At 37.3% G+C, this 20,090-nt stretch overlaps 1 protein-coding gene across 4 annotated transcripts in view; it reads right to left on the reverse strand.

Moving 5' to 3' along the window:
* Positions 1-16,570, reverse strand: part of cacna1c (calcium channel, voltage-dependent, L type, alpha 1C subunit) — a 285,783-nt gene extending 269,213 nt beyond the window's left edge. For all 4 annotated transcript variants that reach the window (XM_066724501.1, XM_066724502.1, XM_066724500.1 and 1 more), the window contains exons 1-2: positions 16,280-16,570; positions 12,118-12,223 (exon numbers count right to left, since the gene is read on the reverse strand). In XM_066724501.1, coding sequence (XP_066580598.1) covers positions 12,118-12,223; positions 16,280-16,452 — 279 coding nt within the window. In that variant the 5' untranslated portion in view covers positions 16,453-16,570. The remainder of the gene's footprint in view (positions 1-12,117; positions 12,224-16,279) is intronic.
* Positions 16,571-20,090: the final 3,520 nt, after the last annotated feature.

The raw sequence follows: 20,090 nt of genomic DNA on the forward strand, positions 1-20,090 counted from the left end.
TCTGAGCAGATCAGACTTCATTGTGGTACAGATGCCAAACGGTTGGTAGTATTGTTGTACACAAAGACTTACTTTTATTAGAAAAAAATAAAATCACCCCCCACCCAACATAAACTATAATTTAAACCCACAAAATCCCTATGTACCAAACTGAAGTGTATGGATATGAATGGTATAATCCAGGGGTGGCTAACCCTGGTCCTGGAGAGCTGCAGGATCTGCAGGTTTTTGTTTTATCCAGATCGTTAACTGCTTAATTGAACCAATTATGGGTCTTAATTAGGCAAAATGTCCCTGTGTTCAAGATATCCATTCATTGGTAATTAAGAGAGACCTGGAAAACCTGCAGAATTGCGGCTCTCCAGGACCAGGGTTAGCCACCCCTGGTATAATCATACTTTGAAGAAGGGCCTGCTGAATACCACAAATAATATCACTACACTGAATAGATGTAAGTTCTGTTCCTAACAGCTGCATCTCAGAACTGCTGTGACACAAATCGAAATATGCTTTGTAAACCCTAAGTAATGTATACTTATAAATTACTTAAAGAAACACTTTCAACAAATGACAGAAAATAAATAAAAATGTCAGGATATTGTTTTGTCTTTAAACATGCCTGCAAACACAGAAGCTAATCGCGGGAGATTCTCTGAACAACTTTCTCTAAGATATCGTTAACTGAGTCACTCTGTATGTCTGCTGGGTTGCAAACTATGAATCAGCCGTGCCAATGAATTACCCTCTAAAACTGCCTTCCATTTCAGATCCTTGAAGCTATTAGCACCCCCTTTAGATTAGGTCTGGCTTAAATGAGCACTGTGCCACTGGTCTGCCGTCTGCAACCACTGAGCTAATCAGGTGACCCTCCTATGCTGTCACTGACACTCTGAGTGGCCCGCTTGCCTCCAGTCCTCTCCTGTGTGACTCATGATTGACAGGCAGGCACATGATAGGGCTGATGGGTGTTACTTCACAAGTGTGAGTCATAGCGAAAAAGACCTGTCTGGCAACGATCAATCTTGAAGCAGCAGCACTGGGGCTTTCTGTAATAAAAAATAATAACAATAAAAAAAAATATTAAAACACGGGAGGAAAAGTGCCATTTGTAATAAATGTTGCGCCAGCCAGTCTGCAGCCATTTTTATGGGACTCTCAGGGCGGAAGAAATGGAGAAGGTAGGCATAAATCTGCCTTTCAGAAGTGCTTTGCCACAGAAGACAGCCTAGCCTTTGGAGAACAAGACGGCACAGATTAACTCTCTCCATGACCAAGTACACAGAGAGTCCATTCCTAGGGAATCAGAGTAAGGACAGGAGCCTCTTCTGAAAAGAGGACTGAAGAAAAACAATGTGGCAATACATTCAAATACTTAAATCTTCTTCCAGGGGCAGTCAAAAACATTTAAGGCAAAAGGAAAGAATATGTGCTTAAATTTGTAGCAGAAATTAAGAATATATACTGTTGATGACAACAAATATTTTGAGCACATATTCTTTCCTTTTGCCTTTCCTTTTTTCCAAATTTTTCAAATTATTGTTGCTTAGTTATTTCTTGCAGCAAAACTTCAATTAAATAAATAGATAAAACAGGTACAAAACATAGAAATACAACCCAATAGCCTTTTGATAAGGAATAACTTGGTGTAACAGCGTAAAATACTCAGTTACCAATAACACAATAAGAATACTACAAAACACTAGTATCTCAACAAAACAACAAAAAGTAGTACAACTTTTATGCCCTAGATACTGGAAGATACTGGGCAATTATTTGCCACTGCTTGGATCAGCAAAGCTGGGTAATTTCTGACGTATAGGCCCAAACCTGAAATCCAAGAAGGGGTTTTACTGTTGCATAGGGAACTTCCAGTTGCTGCTCTACACAATGTGGAGCTTAACTCCCTGAATCAACACTGAAGTCTGGAAGCATTTGTGAAAAACCAATGGCCATAAAATACAAAAAAACGTAAAACAGCCTTGGAGAAAATGCACCACCTCCATGCTGTTCCTTCACTAAGCATCAGCCTTTTCGTTAATGGAACATAAAGAAATGCTTAGCATTTTTCTGGGCCTATTAATAGAAGCTACAGAGCAGTTAAAAACAAACAGATGACAGGCATTTTCCGATTAGCGGGAGTTGTGAAGCAATCACCGTCACTGTGTCAAAGACACAACCCAACTTCTCAAACTCCAGAAGTGGTTTTAAAAAAGATGTATTAACCCACCCCATATTATCGCACCAGACAGATGGTAACAATACCAGCAATTACAAGATCTCTGAGTTACAACTTCCTATAAGCTACTATTTCCTAAAATGATTCCCAGTGCACACTGCAGGGTTATTACACTGATGAATAGCGTGCATCATACATGTATTAAACAGATAATAATGTAAGTAACTGTACATCAGATATTTTTGGAAAACAGGTTAAAAAACAAACAAAAGCAGTGTATGAATCAGATAATTTGTGAGTCATTTATGAATATTGCAAATTCTTCAGATTCTATTATCTTTAAAATGTAATCTCATTAATTTATGTTCCTCCACTAGAAGAAAACATCCTGTATTTGTCCCACAGCCCATGTGCTTTTTCATTATCTTGACAGCAGGCTCAAAGCCTACCCTGTTTTTTCTTAGAAAGGTTTGAAGTACCAGTTCAGACCATATGTCTCAAGCAAGCATTTTTCTCCAGATTAGTATTATTTTAGACTCTGCACCAACAATCCTTAGCTTGAAATGCTTTCTGTACAGGAACTTGTGGTGCTAAGATGTCTCTTAAGTGACCTGAACTACTGTGTAGAAACTCAATGGCACAGCAACATTTCATATTCAAATGCAAACTAAAATACAGCTAACAATTCAAAAACAGAACTAGACACGTCTTGAAAACCTAGCGACATACCTTCACCTGGAGTTAATGATAAGAGTTTTAATCTGTAATACCCATGGAAACCCATGATTAAATATGTTTTTAGCAATGGTTTGCTGGAGACGAATAGGGTAAAGACACAGCAGAAATGTCTTCCTTCAAAGGACCTGCTATGTATTTGCTTACTTATATCATCAAACTGATTAACTATATTGTGCAAAATCTAACTTCCTGTGGTGAAGGAAGGTGGTCTATTTGCCTTCAGGACTTGTTGACTTCATATTGCCCCTGCCCGAACTCTAATGTTATTAAATGCTTAGGTATTTGGTAGTCCCTAGAAGTCACTGAAATCTGGAAGGTGAAAGGGCCTTTAAATAATCGTCTCTATGTCTTTGGAAAGCTATTTCAAATCCCATTATGAATGCTAGAGGAGTAAAATATGTTCATTCTGAATTGAAACCACATTAACTTACTTTTTATTGTATTATTTATGTATTATTTTAATGCAAAAACAAAAAAACACTATCATCATTGGTATGATAAGAGCTGTATAAGAGGACGCTGTATTGTATACAGACTTCTCCTTCCCAAAACACTGCATTTCAGATATTTAGGATTTAACCAAAAGTCGAATTTACATATGTGGAGTAAATTCCAAAACTGTGCAATATTGGAGGAATCTTTGAAATTGACAGAAAACCACTATAAAATTGTAACTGTAGTGTGTTCAAAACATATAGAACTAGCATCCTTGTCTGGCTGAAATATTAACCTTTTGTTTTAGTAAAACTGATTACAGAAGTAAAATTTCTTCACAAAAGTCAATATTTAGCATACTGTTACTATGACTTAAATAGCTGAGAAATTGGGGTGTTGACTATTACAATGGTTATGAACAGCTGCTAAAATCAATTAGGCCTCTCTAGGGACTCTGAAACACATGCATCTATCCATATACATCTACATACACACACCTGGTTTTCCCACATCTGCTGCCTCCTATGGCTAAATATTACCTATATGATTAATTTGCTTTGGCTGCACCAATCGTACAACTTGCATTTACATTGCTAGTACTCATGTTGTTTATATTGATTCTCCCTATGTCCCCTTCCCCTGAGCTATTAACTATTACTTCACATCTTGTCTGCATTTATTAGCTCACAAATCTAGGATGTAGGTCTTGTATTAACTGTATTTCTCTTATGCATGTGTGAATTTGTAATTTGTACTATGTCTTGATCAATAATTCTAGACTTTATAATCTTTATAATGCTCTTATATTTTGTAAGTCGCCCTGGACAAGGGTGTCTGCTAATAAATAAATAATAACAATAATAATAATGTATGCATGTATGCTATATGTCAAGGTAATCTATCTTGCAAAGACGTGTGATGAGGAAGCAAAACACAGGTGTACCATACACTGAAGCCCATTGCTGGTGTAACACAGACATATGTCCCTGCATACACAACAAACCAAGCAAATAAACAAGGAATACAAATCTATGAACCTGATATGAACCTTAAATCTGGATTACAGGTTGAAAAGGAGGAATGGGGGGTGTAAGGAATGGGGGTGGATTTACACTACACCATAATACAGACTCAAAGGCAAGCTTGTTCCTCCTCCCCAACAGACTCTGGAGCTCACAAACTAATAAACTGGCAAAGGGATTACAACAGCTTCTGCAGGGCCCAGCAGAGCAGCGTCTATCACAGAGAGCAGTCCAGATACATTAATCTCCAGCAACCTTAACACAGCAGAATTATTCTTAATGGTACGGGAGTATCAAAACTCCCCATATATCAGTACAGAGGAATGACTGAAGTCACCACTCATTGCTCAGAAGCAGAATCAGAGAGGAAACTAAAATATGTGACATCACTGAAAGAGTGAAAATGTTGAAATGACACTGTACCGGATACATTGCAAGAAGAACAGACCACAGATGGACAAAATAAGCTATAGAATTGGATCCCAAGATACGAAGAAGACCTCAAAGAAGCTTTGCTGGCATGAGCTTCAAAAAGGGAAGCTGTACATCGAAAGAAGTGTAAAAATCTTCAGGCGTTCACCCAGCAGTGGATCATTAAATGTTGATGATGATGATGATGATGATATATAGATATATGACCTGCTTAAGATACAGGAGGCAGTGGAACAAAATAAGAGCACATCTCTAGATCTGTTCTTCACAAGAATAATTAATTGTTTTTCTGTCCACATCAGAGATCCAGTGGATAGTTGTGATGTAAATACTGGAAAGCATCATTTCAAAAATTATATATTTTTATTTTTTATATACAGAAGTATAGCACAGGACTTAAATACATATCATAATACACCTGGTTATATGTTAGAATACGTGGGGCATATATTGCAACTGAAAATATATTGTAAGTATATTTCTCCAAAATCAGAGTAATGAATCATACAGTGCAATCCAATACACATCAATGTGAAAAAAATTGTGTGTGTAGAATTTGAATTTTGATTTAGTATTTTGAACTGTAATACATTGAGATATATCAAAACATCCAGACATATGGGCCTCATTCAGTTTATCACTTAAATTCGGTGTGCTGGGGGAAGGAAAGCTTGGGGAAGCTTTTGTTTATTCAGTAATGACAAGACACACAGTGAGTCATCCACGCGTTTATAAAGCGTGTGTTGATGTTGCTTGAGAAAAACACTGCACTTTTCAAACAAACTGCCCTTGAGCCAGGAGGAGAAGATATCCCCAGAATTAGAAAAGCTCTTCTTTCAACGTCCATTAACCACCCACAATGTAATTATTCAGCCACAGCCCGACAAGACATATCACAGCAACACTTGAGACTTAAGCAACACCTATTATAATGTTGGCTTTTTATCAATACTACCACAGTTTTGGTTATTTGGGTAGTATTATTTACCTGAAAACACAAATATATAAGTAAATTTAAGCTTTGAAAAGTAAATGGTCTATGTTTTTGCTTTCTTAAAATGAATGCATGTACACTATCTCAGTTTGGATGCACTTCCCCTTCAAGAAAAATTGTTAACAATTGTTTGGAAGCGTCTGTTAACAGTAACAAAAGAGGGTGAATAGGACTCATCAAAATCATTGTACAAGTATGGTCTTCTTTGTGTGCAGACTCTATGAACAAAAAATAAGTCTTGTCAAATAAACTAGTGTTCACTATTTGCATCTGAGGTTTATACACTTGATCTACTCTTAATTTTCCATTGTAAACAGATTATCTGTCAGACCACAAGTCTGAGACAAATTGAAACATATTTTACAGCATGCTTTAAATACATGTTAAGAACCAGACACAAACAAGTGAGAACTTCCCTTCATAAATCATGCCATATTTACATGTTCTTCTTGTTTATACCTTCTCTACTGATACACTGTAATACTGACACAATTTTGTCCAGTAGGATTATAATTGCAGATTTTCTTCATCTTTTATAGGCAGGTGTCAGAGTTAAAGTATGGATACAAATTTCAATAAACTAAACACTGGAAGGAATCTGTAAATATATGGTTCAGAGAAAAATACAAATACATATTCTTGTTTTGAAGGTATATTCACAGATGTTTTATTACAAATATATACATTGAAAGAAGATGCACTGTCATTCAATCATAGCAGGGGAGAGTTGAAGGATTTTAGATTCCTTGGAACATGCATGAAAGTGAAATGATGACAACATTGTTAATCATATGTTCCTCAATCTATGATATCCCTAATCATTATCAAAAACAGGAGCACTACTTGAATATACACTACCGGTCAAAAGTTTTAGAGCACCTGAAATTAAAGCATAGAACAAATAAACAATTGGAGATAAAAAAAGAAATCATGGAATCGTTCTGTTTAACAAAATGTAATCCCTTAAACTGACAGACCCCTCTGGTACCCTTAAAAGGGCACCAAATCCATGTGCTTCTCTTTAATCCCATGTGTACTCTTCATTGTTGTGCCAAGTGTTTGGTATCTCATGAAAGCTGACTCAGCTTTCTAACATTGTGAAGCATTGATGTGAAAAATGTGGTTTATACTTGGTCAGAGTAGGAATTCAAAATCTCAGAAAATATTGACAATTATGACATATTCAGACAGTCTACTGATCAAAACAAGACCATCCACGTTTTGGTAGAAGCAACACACACCCGGAGAGAGCTCAACATGTCAAGATGGCAAAACTCTGTTTACAGTGTACTAATACAGAACAATTTTACATAATTGGATCTGAACTTGTCTGTGTCTCATAGAACATCAAATAATATATACTGGACTAATCATTAGGTTGTTCTGAACAAAACAAGCCTATTTACAAAGAAATCCAATGGAAACTGAGTGATCTGTGACCGTCTGAATGAGACCCCCCCAACTGAAAAATGGGGGTGTTCTAAAACTTTTGACCAGTAGTGTCCACTGCAACAGACTCAGTCATTGAGTACACAAAATGTATATTTGAACCGAAGCAGACATTATTATAACCCAAAAAAGTGTGCAATCAGAAATAAAATCTTAGTGGTCCACAGACACCAAGTGTAAAATATAAAGTACATAGTGAATGAAATGTTAAATGCCATAGTATACAAGCAAATATGTTTTTATATACTTCTTGAATAAAAGTGCTATCGTTCCTGTTGCTTTGATGATTGGGTCAATCCCGAATATTATCCCTGAATCTGACTCACATTGTGAAACTAAAAATGATATAGAAAATAACCCAGTGTATATAGGATGTGCACAGTTAAGCTTTTACAATGAAAAGTAAATAGCCATGAACAGAAACAAACCACTAAGGTATATATAATCAGGTCCGATCATCCTCAATGGCCACTTACTGAATGGAAATTTGTTTAATAAGTTGTAAGACCAGTAATGAAGGCAAAGATAATCAATTGTTTTTTGAAAGCATCCCCAAAATTAGAAAATGATAGGTTTGTGTTCAGACCTCCAACTAATCTTACAGCTGTGAAATTAATAAGTGTCAAGTATATCTACACTGTTGAGGGAACATTTCTAATTTTGGTCTATATCATAGTCACGTAAGTTCCATCCATTTTTTTTATTTTTTTTATTTATTAAGCAGGGTTTACTTGCCTCATACGTTTTTGCTCATATAAGTGTTTTGTAGGCACTATTTAGTTATGGGTTCACTGTTATAGTTATAGTTAACATGTTTCCATCCTATTCATATTTAGTTATATCTATTGGTCTATTTGTTTGTTAGAGCTATCATTACATAATTACATGTAACTAATTATAATTTTAGTTTACTTTCTGAATTTACTAAAACTATATTTATTTGTAAAACATCTACATTAATATCAACAAGTCACTTGAGGAAAAATATTAATGAAACAATTGAATTTGGAGTTTTAAAAATGTTTAATTAGAAGCTCTATGCACAATGAAAACAAGGCATAAGTCTAACAGCAACTTGCCTGAAACAATGGTAGCCTTGAAAAGGGGTTAAATAAATAAATGCAAACATCCCTGACCAAGAGATTTTGAGAAAATCCAGAGATAAAGTAAAATGTACCCCCTTATTAAAATAAAATGTACCTTCTTATTAGAAAAAACACAAGTTGTAGAGTCAGATATTTCATTGTCAATATTTCACAATGCTACTTTAACAGTTCCTATTTATTCATGATATGTTTCAATTCAGTTTCTCCTAATTTATTATAATCTCGAATTTATTATACTCAGCTGGGTGACATTTCTTAAAATGGATTTTGATGTTTGCACTTAAGTTCCCTGTTGCATCCCTGATCACAGTTTCTTAAATTCTAAACAGAAGTAATGCTAACGAAAGGTCAAACTCTTTTGTTTATTACTATTCCGTCATCATTTTACATTATTTTGTTGTTACAGTTATATTCACTATTAATGGATACGATTCTTGATCAATAATAGATATTTTTGTTATTGTTACCTTTGATAGAAAAAACACTGATTGTAGGTGCGTATATGGTTTTCCAATTCTTATTGCACTTGTTCATAGTGCTGCCACCTACTGCGGTCTTCAGGAAAAGGTTGTTGTACTGCAGCACACAGAATGTCTTGTACAGATGTTTATTTCCTGTCCATGATTTAAATCTTGAAAAAAGGAAGATTCCAAGAATTACAAATCAATAGTGTTCTTCTGTTTTTTAGCAAGAACTGTAATCTGACTACATACCATGTTTTTATTGAAATCAGACTACCCCCATTTCACTTGTCCTTGCTTGAAACAAGTGGAAAAAATAAAAAATATGAATAAATATATAGCCATTCATAATTGTTTAAAATAATTATATAATTAATTTTTGTCCTTTACCTCTGCAAAATTAGAATAAAATGTTAACTCGAACTTCTAAAATGTAAACAGAATTTCAATAATTCTGTATACGGGTACACAGGCTCGTATAGTCCATTATAAACTCTTCAGTCTCAAGTGCAGTAATAAAGGCAGGGTTTTTCAGTGAGGACTCATAAAGCATCTTTAATGAGTTCTGGGATAGACTAGCATGAATCTGTGAACTGAAAAATGAATCTGATCACTTCCTGGCTACCCACATTCAAGTTTCCATTCTTACGATATAGTTGTGTGTTTTTGTACTCAGTGCTTTGACCCCTGCTAACAAGATACGTACATGCCCCCTATAAGTCAAAGCACTGCTTTATTGAGAACTTAACCTACAAAGCCCTGACAGCATGTAAAGTCAAATAGGTAAATTTCCACAACACAAGCAGGGGCGGTTCTGAGGGAGGCCAAGGGAAGCCAGTGCCCCCATGACAGCAAACCTGCCCCCCCTGTGGCCCCCCTAACTATCACTGCGGACAAAACACCATCAGCACCCCCCCATCTGCTAGCACCGCGGACAAAACACCCCCCTACTCCAACACCAGAGAAATTGATGGGCCTTTCAACTGGCCCCAGCCAGGCCCCCCCAGCTGATATGGTCTAGAACCGCCACTGAACACAAGGTGAAATATTGCAGAAGCACTACATTAGTGCGGTTTTATGACAGGAAAGGAATACCTGAGAAAAAAAAATTGGGGATGCAGAGGAGTCTGTTAAACCTAACAGCCTCAAAACATAGAAAAAATAAAATAAAAGCAGTCTTACAAACACTTTTATTGTAGTGCAAATCCAAATGATTTTAATAGTTGACTAGAGTATCAAATTACGTTTGAGTGTGACCTACCAGTAAGCTCCAATATCAATAAAGTAACATTTCACCGTCTGCCAGGCAAAGCCACAGTGATCGTACTTGTCTACCAATTTAGCTGGTTCCTAAGCATTAATATTGAAAAGGTGCAGCAATAAAAAATGCCTTAATCACATTCTTCTGACTGCAATATAATAAGTTAAACTAAATTAAGCTAGGCTGCATGCAAGCATTTTAGAAAGGGAAGTGTTTATTGTATTCATAGCTCAGATCAAGTTAGCATCAATAATTCACATTATATTTCCCACCTTAAACTCTCGCTGTAGCACACGTAGGACAAAAGAATGCCGCATTAATTCTGTGACAAAATACAAAACATGCCATTTTGTTTTCAATAAAACCTTTGGCTGTTGTTTGTTGTTAGCTTCCTTTCAGGCATAAAGAAATTCCTAAGATTGTTTGACATGCTAATTCCCATACATTTAGGAGGACATTTCTCCAAACCACATTAGGTCATACATCATTTGATTTCTATAAATCAGTGGTCCCCAAACTTTCTCTCACTGCAGCCCAGCTATTTGTAGTATTAAAGTGTCAAGGACCACTGCTATAGGAACTATATAACAACATACACCCATGCAGTCATACAAAGGGGACAAAAATGTATTACAATTAAAAAATGCATGACCAATATAGAACACTTCAAGTATTTTGAATGATTGTTTAATGTGATTGGGTGCACGGAGCGGCACCAAATGCACTACAGACTGGCAATGGCCAACGGAGAGCACACCAAGTATAAGGATTGTACATTTTGCTCATATCTTCTGGTCTGCATTGGTGGTGGGCAGCATTTTCTTTGACCACTCTTTTGTAGGTTTCTTTGTGGTGCTTGACAGTCTGCTTTTGTGGCAGGCAGAAGGCAGTAATCAAGACAGAGGGTGAGGGTGAGAAGTGGGTGGGGGGGCTTACATAGCAGCTCAACTTCAACCGCGAGCTTTGACAGGGGTGCATTATCTTGCCTCACTAGATTAGCATCCACACTGCTAACATCCGCAGACAACAACACCCAGGCGTGCACTCCAACTGGCAGATGCGCTGTCATCGGGCTACACGACATGGCATGTGGCGAGACCCCTCGAACTTCCTGGAGACAAGCATGCTCTCTAGTTTGCACAGACCGTGACACGTCATACACCTAAAGCAGGTGAAGGCCTAGGTGTTGATGCAGCTGCTATTTTTAGGAAAGTACACTGCCAGCTCTTGAATGAAGCATTAAAATAACATCAACAAAACACTTTAAAATAATTTCTGTAAAATCCCAGCTGTCGCATTCAGGCTACTATAATGTCATTCTCTTTGGCTCTTTGTGACCCACAATGAAACTGCAATTTGCAATATCCCTGTGGAATTAAGAAAGATATATCTACGATACCCCCAGAACTACAACCATCAACAGAAGGATCATCTTTCTTCGATTTCTGACATTGTGCTGCACCACAATTACTTAATTAACCCAACCTGCATGCTTGGCTCCAGCTGTGTCCAACACCTCAAGCAAGATTAAGACAATCGATAAAAAGACATAGTGACTAAAGTAAGCACAATTTCTCAGATTCCGGAAGCTTTTGTAGAAATATTTTAATCATCCTTTGTTAACTACAGTCTTTCAACCATTACGGGCCTTGGGATATTATTCTGAGTAAATCTGTTTGACACATTTCCCCCTTATATTAAAAAAATTTCGTTGAAAAAAGCTAATTGACGTGATTAAAGTCGAACAAACATAACCGAGAATGAGTGTGTTCTCCTAAATTCAGGGTTATGTAACACCAAACTTAATGGCATGGCTTGTGGTGTTATGACAGTCCTTATCGTTTCACAGAGAAATGGATTTGCAAACATTGGAATTCTAGAAATACACTGGACAGGACATCCTATCCCTGAAAAGCCAAAAAGTTCAATTTTCCGAATCAAATGGCTCAGTTTTCAAAAGAAGATATTACCTGTAATGTTGTTAACCAATCAAGCCAACCAAACAACATATAGGAAAAAAACAACAACCCAGCTTTCACTTACCAGATTGGAGTTGGTGGCATTGGAGTCGTCCTCTGGGAAAGGGATGTAAACAGCTAAGGCCACACAGTTAGCAAAAATAGTCAGCAAAATGATTATTTCAAAGGGTCTGGGAACAGAGAGTTAAGGAAGTGAATCAGTGCAGATGGGAACACTCTGATGATTAGACCTGTCAGAGTCCTTCTGGGGGAAAACAAACCATCTGTTTTCAGCTATGACCCACTCCCCACTGCAAGACTTCCCTTGTACATCCGAGATAAGCACGGGACAGTCGCGTGGCTGTGCGGAGGGGAGGAGGGGGAAAGAGGAAACCATTTTTTTCCAGTACTTACAAGGGCTTGACCTCATTAGTCTTAGGCTTATTTTTCTCCATAGGGTCAACACAAGGCACAAACCATGTACTTTTCCACTGGTCCTTACAAGAAAGAATAAAACTGTGTTCCATCAGAACAAATGAAGGGGCCTACAAGCTCTTTGTTAGATCAGGATCTTGGCCATCGTGCAGAAGGGGATTTTATTTGTCACAGATTTTTTATTTGCATCTCTAATCTAAGAGAGATGCAATCTGAGGGGCAGTCAATACTTTCACAGGAAGTTGCAATGAGAGTTCTAAAATATGTCCCGTGCTAAAATGTTTACATATCTTTACAAATGTCCTAATAATATAAATCTGTAACTATAGACAATAGCTGTTTGTTTTCTTCTTTATTGAAAGCTTGCTTCAAAGCAGCACCTTGCGCTAGATTCCTTGATAGCAGCTTCATTGTTTCTAGATTTCAAATTTCAAACCAAAAACATATAGTAGATATATAGTAATAGTAAACACTAAGAAGAATTAGTGACTATTAGGCCAAACCTAATACATATTTCTGGGTATTAAAACATCAAAAATGAATGTACTCATGAATTCAAATGTATGTATGTCTCCTGTAAAAAAATATATTAACTTATTTCATATTTCATATGCATATGTTTGTTTCTTCTAATACAAAACCAGGAGACATAATTGCTAACACTTAGTTGTGTCAGCCCTGTCTATTATGAATAGCCAAGCTTAATAAATGGAGATTAAGGTCCACAGTATTGGACTGAAATGCAAATGATAAGACCGTCTGTATTGGAACTGTACTGACAGGGTGACTGTTCTATCCATATGGGGCACAGACCCCTGCAGCCTGTCGGCATGGCAACATTGCCAGGCAGAGGAGATCTGATAGACCCCCTGAGCACTCTGAGGGGGGTATTTTTGTGTGTCGCCCTTAGGAAGCAGTTTTCAAAAGAAACCACCTGTTGCAGTTTCAGACACAACATTATTCAAAAACTTTTTTTTTTGCCCCAGATTTAAAGGTCCCTAAGCATTTGCTTCGAGGACGTTGTCACATCTCCTAAGAAGGACTTGTGCTTTGATGAATATTTTATATTAAAAAAAAAAAAAACATAAAAAGACAGTAAGTTCAGTATCGAATTCCAGATACAAAATTCAGAAGCCTGATAATATAAAAGTCGCCTTATACTAAGTGAATAAAAAACAATAACATTTAAGGACTGCAGATTAAGATAATACCAATTAACAGTTAACAAATTAGTAGTTCTTCCAAGTCTTTATGTCATAGTTCTTCATTCAAGTTAAGGTAGTGCTTAAAGAACTGGCATTATACATCACTATGCTGATACAACAGTTTAAGGGAAGTCCCTGACATTTTTCTTTTGCATCTTCTTATCAGGCCATATTTTTACGTTTTAAGTCCAATGCAATCGCCTTCAAAACATCAGCTTGCATTCATGTTAGGGATGTCTCCTCGAGGCTGCTGTCTGTCTGACGTCAATTGCAGCTGCTGGAGAAACAGATTAGAGGCAATTTTTTCACATTGCAGATTGGAGTGTTTCTCTAGAGTCCAAAAATACAGTTCAACAGATAGCAGCTTTGAGGACACGTCACATGCCCAAATTCAAGCTGAAATCTTCAAAGAGATGGAACTGGTCTCCTACATTTCAAAACTTGACAAGATGTGAACAAATTACATGCATGTTACTTAAACGATGAAGGAAAACTTGGAGTGCTTTCTTTCCCCCAGAAACTTACGATTTGTTCTTTAAAAGGTTTGGATTTGTTTTTGCGTTAACCCCACAGACCTTACTGCCTCTCTGGTCAAGAGAGAATAACAAATCAGAGTCACCTTTGAAGTCACTGATCTGTGCAATTTAATTTAATTCCCTTGACCTGCCTTTCTTTCTCTGTCATATCAATTAGAACGGGAATTTAATAATAGGGTCACAGGTTGAGAGATGCCATAATATTAAATCAGTTAGGGATTCGATTTATAACCCCCAAGAGAGGTTATTGATGTGTCTCTGGAATTTTTTAAACAGCTAATATCAGTGGTGAGACAAGGGATTGCCTGGCTCTATATACACCAATTACCCTTGCCCCCATCTCTGTTCTGCTTATTTCAGAATCATAATGTAACATACATTTTCATTACTTCATCAAATTCACAGGCCTCTTCCATCAAACACTTCTATTCCAGGACATTTTTGTGTGCCAAAAATAAACGTGGTACCTCTAAAAATGAATTCTTTCATGCCTTCAGGAAGCATCTAAAAATAAACTACTCTATAATCTCTGTTTCATTGAAAGCCAGTTTGAGTGTAATTTAGGACATGATTTCTTAAGATGGATTTTGCGAAGTGATTCTTAACCACATTGCCCATGTTTGTAATTCAATGTTAATTAAATGTTCCGATGTACCAAAGCTGCCTGCATTAACGGCACCTACAATTGCACCAGTTAGTTATGAACTGTGGAAAGCATGTCATAATCAGTTGCAATTAGCAATCTTTTCAAAGGCAATGTGGGGACAACTGTGTAACCTTACCAACAGCAAAATAACAAATCAGGAACAGGTACAGTCATACAATTATTGAGCTTCTGGATGATCTAAAGGATGACCAGGAGCATGCCACCCAGAGAAGCAATACTATCACTTCTGTGGTGAAAATATTATCCACCGTGTATTTGCTTGCCTCTGGGTCCTGGCAGGGGACCGTGACAGCAGTTGCTGACATCTCCCAATCTGCATTCTCCTGTGCATTACCAGTTGTGCTTAGTGCGTTTTTTGAGACTAGTGCATACATTCCTACTTTTCCCTAAAAGCATGCTTGACCTACAAGCATTTCAAATACATAAGATATTGAATGCATTTATATTTATTATTTTTGTTGTAAGGAGACAGTGGCTATCATTAATATATATTTACATCCATGAGATACTGGCACTGGTACTGAATCCAACAGTGGAGCTAAGACTGGCAGGCTAAGCACCATGTAGCTGCAGCTACTCGTTTCTTAAAATATCGCATAGCTCAAGTAATGCTTCTCACACAACGTCTTTAAATATATTTAAATCAGTATGTGGCATCTGTCTTCATTAACATATTTTTTCATAGTACATAGGATTATTTATTTATTTATTTATTGTGCGACTCTGCTCAACAAAGATGCTACTTGCAGTATGTTTGCAACAACAGCTTTATATCACATTCCTCGCCTCACGCTTGTGCAAAACAGAAAAGTAAGACAGATTATGAGCTTGCTAATTAAAACAAAACACATTCTGCAAAGAGAAAGGTATAGACTTCTGTCTCCTGAACCAGTTCTAAATCTCATAATTAGAAACCATTAAGTCCAGTCCATCAGTCCATCCAGTCCATCAAGCGTGCTGCAGGACATTAAAAACTTTGTAGGAATAATGGCATTTAATAATTAATTTCAAGGTGTCCAACCAGCAGACATTTCAAGGCATTTGCAAATGGCATTCCCCCCATTTTTCAAAGTTAGAACTTCTAATCACAACACCACCCAGTTCTCTTCAGCTCAGTTTAACTCATCCATTCTTCACAACCATCTTCCATCTTCACAACCACCATCAAACACTGTCATCAACAATGGTGTAGAAGACCAAGAACCAGTTCAGCTCGACTGAATTGAATTTGTAGAAATGGTATTAAGAGGTCTCCCCTCATAGAACTGGGGTGAATGTCATCTTATAAGTATTTCCCAAGTCGGTCAACTAGTACTGCCTAACGAGGCTGTGCAATCCCTGCGTGGTGTGTTTGGAGCCCCATTCCCCACATACCTAATATTTCTTGTGATTCTAAAAGGATACTTCCACTCCACAATGCTGATGCAGGCCCGGCGGATGGGGTTCTTTAGGGTGAGGCAGAGCAGCGCCCGGGGGGGGCGGGTGGCCGCCGTGCTGCCCTGCTTTTTCTGCTTGCTATAGTGCTGCCGCTTGCGCTGGGTGGAGCTAGCGGTGGAGATGGGGGCGGTGGTGCCCATCAGCTTAGCCTGGCGCGCGGCGTCGATAGCGGCCTGCCAGGTGAGGGCAGCCCCGGCCGAGGGAATGTGCTCGGGAGCCAGGCCCACCACCGCATGGTCGTTCAGGCCAGCAGGAGCCGGGATGGATGGGCTCGAGAAATTGGAGCCTGAGGGGAGAGAGAGAGAGAGAGAGAGAGAGAGAGAGAGAGAGAGAGAGAGAGAGAGAGAGAGAGAGGTAGAGAGAGAGGTAGAGAGGCAGAAAAGGTCAAACAATCTGCAAATGGGAACCAAACATCAAAGTCCATTGATCAGAGATTGTCTTCATGAGCCTTGCTTCATACTTCGAATTGCCAACCTTGATATCAAAGTGATAAGTTGACTGAGGTAAAATCTCAATACACACTCCTCCACAAGAAACTAAAACCTGGTATATATAGTTAAAAAAACTATAGTGTTAAGTGTTAAGTATCAAAATCCGGTAATTCTGCTATTTATTTATTCTTACTTGAAATAAGGAAATTCAACATGTTAGTTGGGTTTATCCTGCAGCTGGGCAGATGTCAGATATACAATAGCCCCAAGAAGCAGGCCCACATGAAACCAAAAAGAGATTAGGCAGAATGGGCTTAACATTTGTTACATTGCAAAAACTCTAAACAATGGAAAGAAATGTTACAGTTTGTTGATTGTTTTGTCCTGGGAGAAGACTGCTGCCCAGTTGTCTACCAGCCTAACTCCTTGATTACCCTTCAAGATGTTCCCATTCAGTGGAAATGAAGATTAGGAAAATATAGGCCTGAAAATAGGATGCAGACAGAGAAATTACTGGCCTCCTTTCCTTGTTTGAATTATTATATAACAGAGAGATGTCAGAATAGGAAACAAAATATAATGTTTCTGCTTCAAGCACTGATTAAGTATCCCATTGTGGCACTCACTTTAACAAATTAAGATCAAGTAGTTTTGTTTTGGTTATACAGTTATTTATCATTATGTTTGTAGTGACAGTTACATTTTTTTTTTTGCCTTTTTTTTGCCTTAATGTGGTGGCCACTGGGAATTTGTACTTGGTTCTAGATACTGCAAAACAAGTTGAGATTTTCAAGATAACCTAAGGCTGCTACATAGGTGAGCTGTACATGTTTTTGTTTTTCTTTCCATGTCTGAACCTTTGTGTTTGTACAATTGTAATATTCAATGTGATTAAAGAACATGGCACTCTGTTCAAAATCTCATCCTGTAATCTCCACATTACATTGGGTAATATCTCGTAATTCCCCTTAAATTGGGTTTTTACAGATTCATTTTACGTCAGAACCGTCGACGAAGAGAATAGTTCTTAATTGTTCTTTTAACTGCCTAAACTGATCCTGTACTATAATTAAATTACGTGTTTTAAATAAGTGTGGCCAGACACAAGAAGAATGCATTTAATGTTATCACTTAATGCCAAGATACTAAAAGTGATTTAGAACTTACCAAACTTGTTTTGAACTGGGATTTAATTTATTGTACCATTATTAGATAATTGACAGAAGTTTCAATGTCTCTTACAATGATTAATATATATTTATAGGATTGAAAACAATCATCAGTTGTCCATTATCTAACAACTGTGATGTATTTTGTGATGTATTTTCCAATTAACTATGTGCTTGTTAAATAAAATACCAACAAAGGTTAAATGTCTTGCTGCAAGTGTAGTATTGGTCTTTTTATTGCTTGTGTATGTTGTTTACAGTGTGTAGTTTCAATTCATATGAAAAATAACAGACATTTGATATCTATTTTTTTAACTGTTTTAGAAATTCAAAGATTATGCATTTCAGATGCTGCAAAGCAATCCTTATGCTTCTCTCAAGATCCCTGCTCTGTGTTTCTTTTAACATGGACTGAGGATGGCTAAAGACTACATGCAGAGGAAGTAACGGTGCTTATAATCCATCCATGAATAATTAAAGCAAGACACAACTAGCCACAGCTAGTTTCCGTAACTACATACAGTATTCCTTAAAGCATCTTTGGTGATAACAAATAAACATAGTGTCCTGTTTGGCTAAATTCCTATTAATCACTATAGTTTAGACAAAAATATTAATACAAAATATAAAACGCCTAGGGTGTTATTGACATCAATGCACTTTATGTCTTCCTAGAATACAAGAAATGCTATCCTCCTAATGAACAGGAAAAAATATTTATCTCTTTTTTGAAATGTCAATTTACATTCAGACTACTGCAAACATGTTACTTATAAACACTTTTCATGTCACTTGTATTGCAAATGGACAAAAGTGCATTTTTATGACCCCTCAAAACAAACAATGTGGTACACAGGCGCCTCGGTGGAAAATAAATTAATGTTCTCTAATGAGAGCGCAGCTTCATGCTCAATATTATGATCCTACACTTAAAATATTTTAAAAGCCCTATGTTTGTTTAACATGTTAGCAAACTGCATAGAACACCACAGGGCTAATATTTGTTTGATGCTTGCCAAACTCGGCTGCCTGTTTATTTACATGTTGGGATAAACCTTTTGTTTGAAAAGGACTTGGTTCAGTCACCTTTCTTAATGCCCTGGTCCTAAAATAGTCATACAGTACATATGCTGTTCATTTGTCAATGGTACATTAGCTATTACATATACACAGTGTTGGGGCAGATTTGGCAGACTGTTTGGTAGCAGTGGGGCAAGCTGTTCATTATTGACAAGTGTGCCCAGAATCTGTGTGTGTGATGATGTAATCTTGGAAATCAATCTTACCGTTGAAGTATTGGCACACAGGCACAGGTCCATAGTATGCATTGGTGAGCTTGCACTGTCCCTGCATGGTTAGGTAGGATATTATCAACACTGCTTTTATCAATTTTCTGAACTTGATGATTGATACAGATATCTAAACATCTGCTTTTCCAAGTCAACTTGAAAGTTCATAACTCTTTTTTGTTTGAACATAAACCACCCTCTTAGTGGTGCCTCCTTGCAGCCCCTAGCATGGAAGTTTCCTCTCAACAACTGTAATCCTTCAGTTTACATTGGGCTTCCGTTTCGGCGAGAGGATGAGACGTACACGCTGCATGTGCACATCAGAAACCACGATGTCAACTCCATCAGCCTGGCCTCCCTCTCCACCTGCACTCGTCACATACTGACAACTCGCTTCCAGCACTATAACTGAGCAGCTTGCGAATGTCACAAAAATACAATGTAAGGGTACGTGGAAGGCTTGTATAGCATTTATGGGGGTCCATCCAATAATCCTCTTCTTTAGCAAGTGGAGTAATATGCGCATATATATACATACTATTAAAAATCGACTGATTCCAAAGACAGAAATATTGGCATGCCATTGGGCTTTTAAAGCACTATGTATTATGGTAGTACTGTCTTCTACTCCAAACTGCTTCCCTTGGCTCTAATCATAAGAATATACTGCCTTTACCATAGGCCTTTATAATATTTGCAAATATTTCCTTCTGGTAACTGGTTTATGTACTGGAAACGAAACCATCCAATAGGTGACAACACCTCAATTTATGTTGGAAGAAAACAAAATCCCAAAGAGAAGTTGTACATATTCTCTGTAAATATCCCATTTTTCCCTGTCTATTTATAGCGAGTTGGTGGGTAGTTCTGAGTTCAGGTCTTTTATCTT

Source organism: Amia ocellicauda, chromosome 15 (assembly GCF_036373705.1).
Source record: "Amia ocellicauda isolate fAmiCal2 chromosome 15, fAmiCal2.hap1, whole genome shotgun sequence".
Classification (NCBI taxonomy): domain Eukaryota; kingdom Metazoa; phylum Chordata; class Actinopteri; order Amiiformes; family Amiidae; genus Amia; species Amia ocellicauda.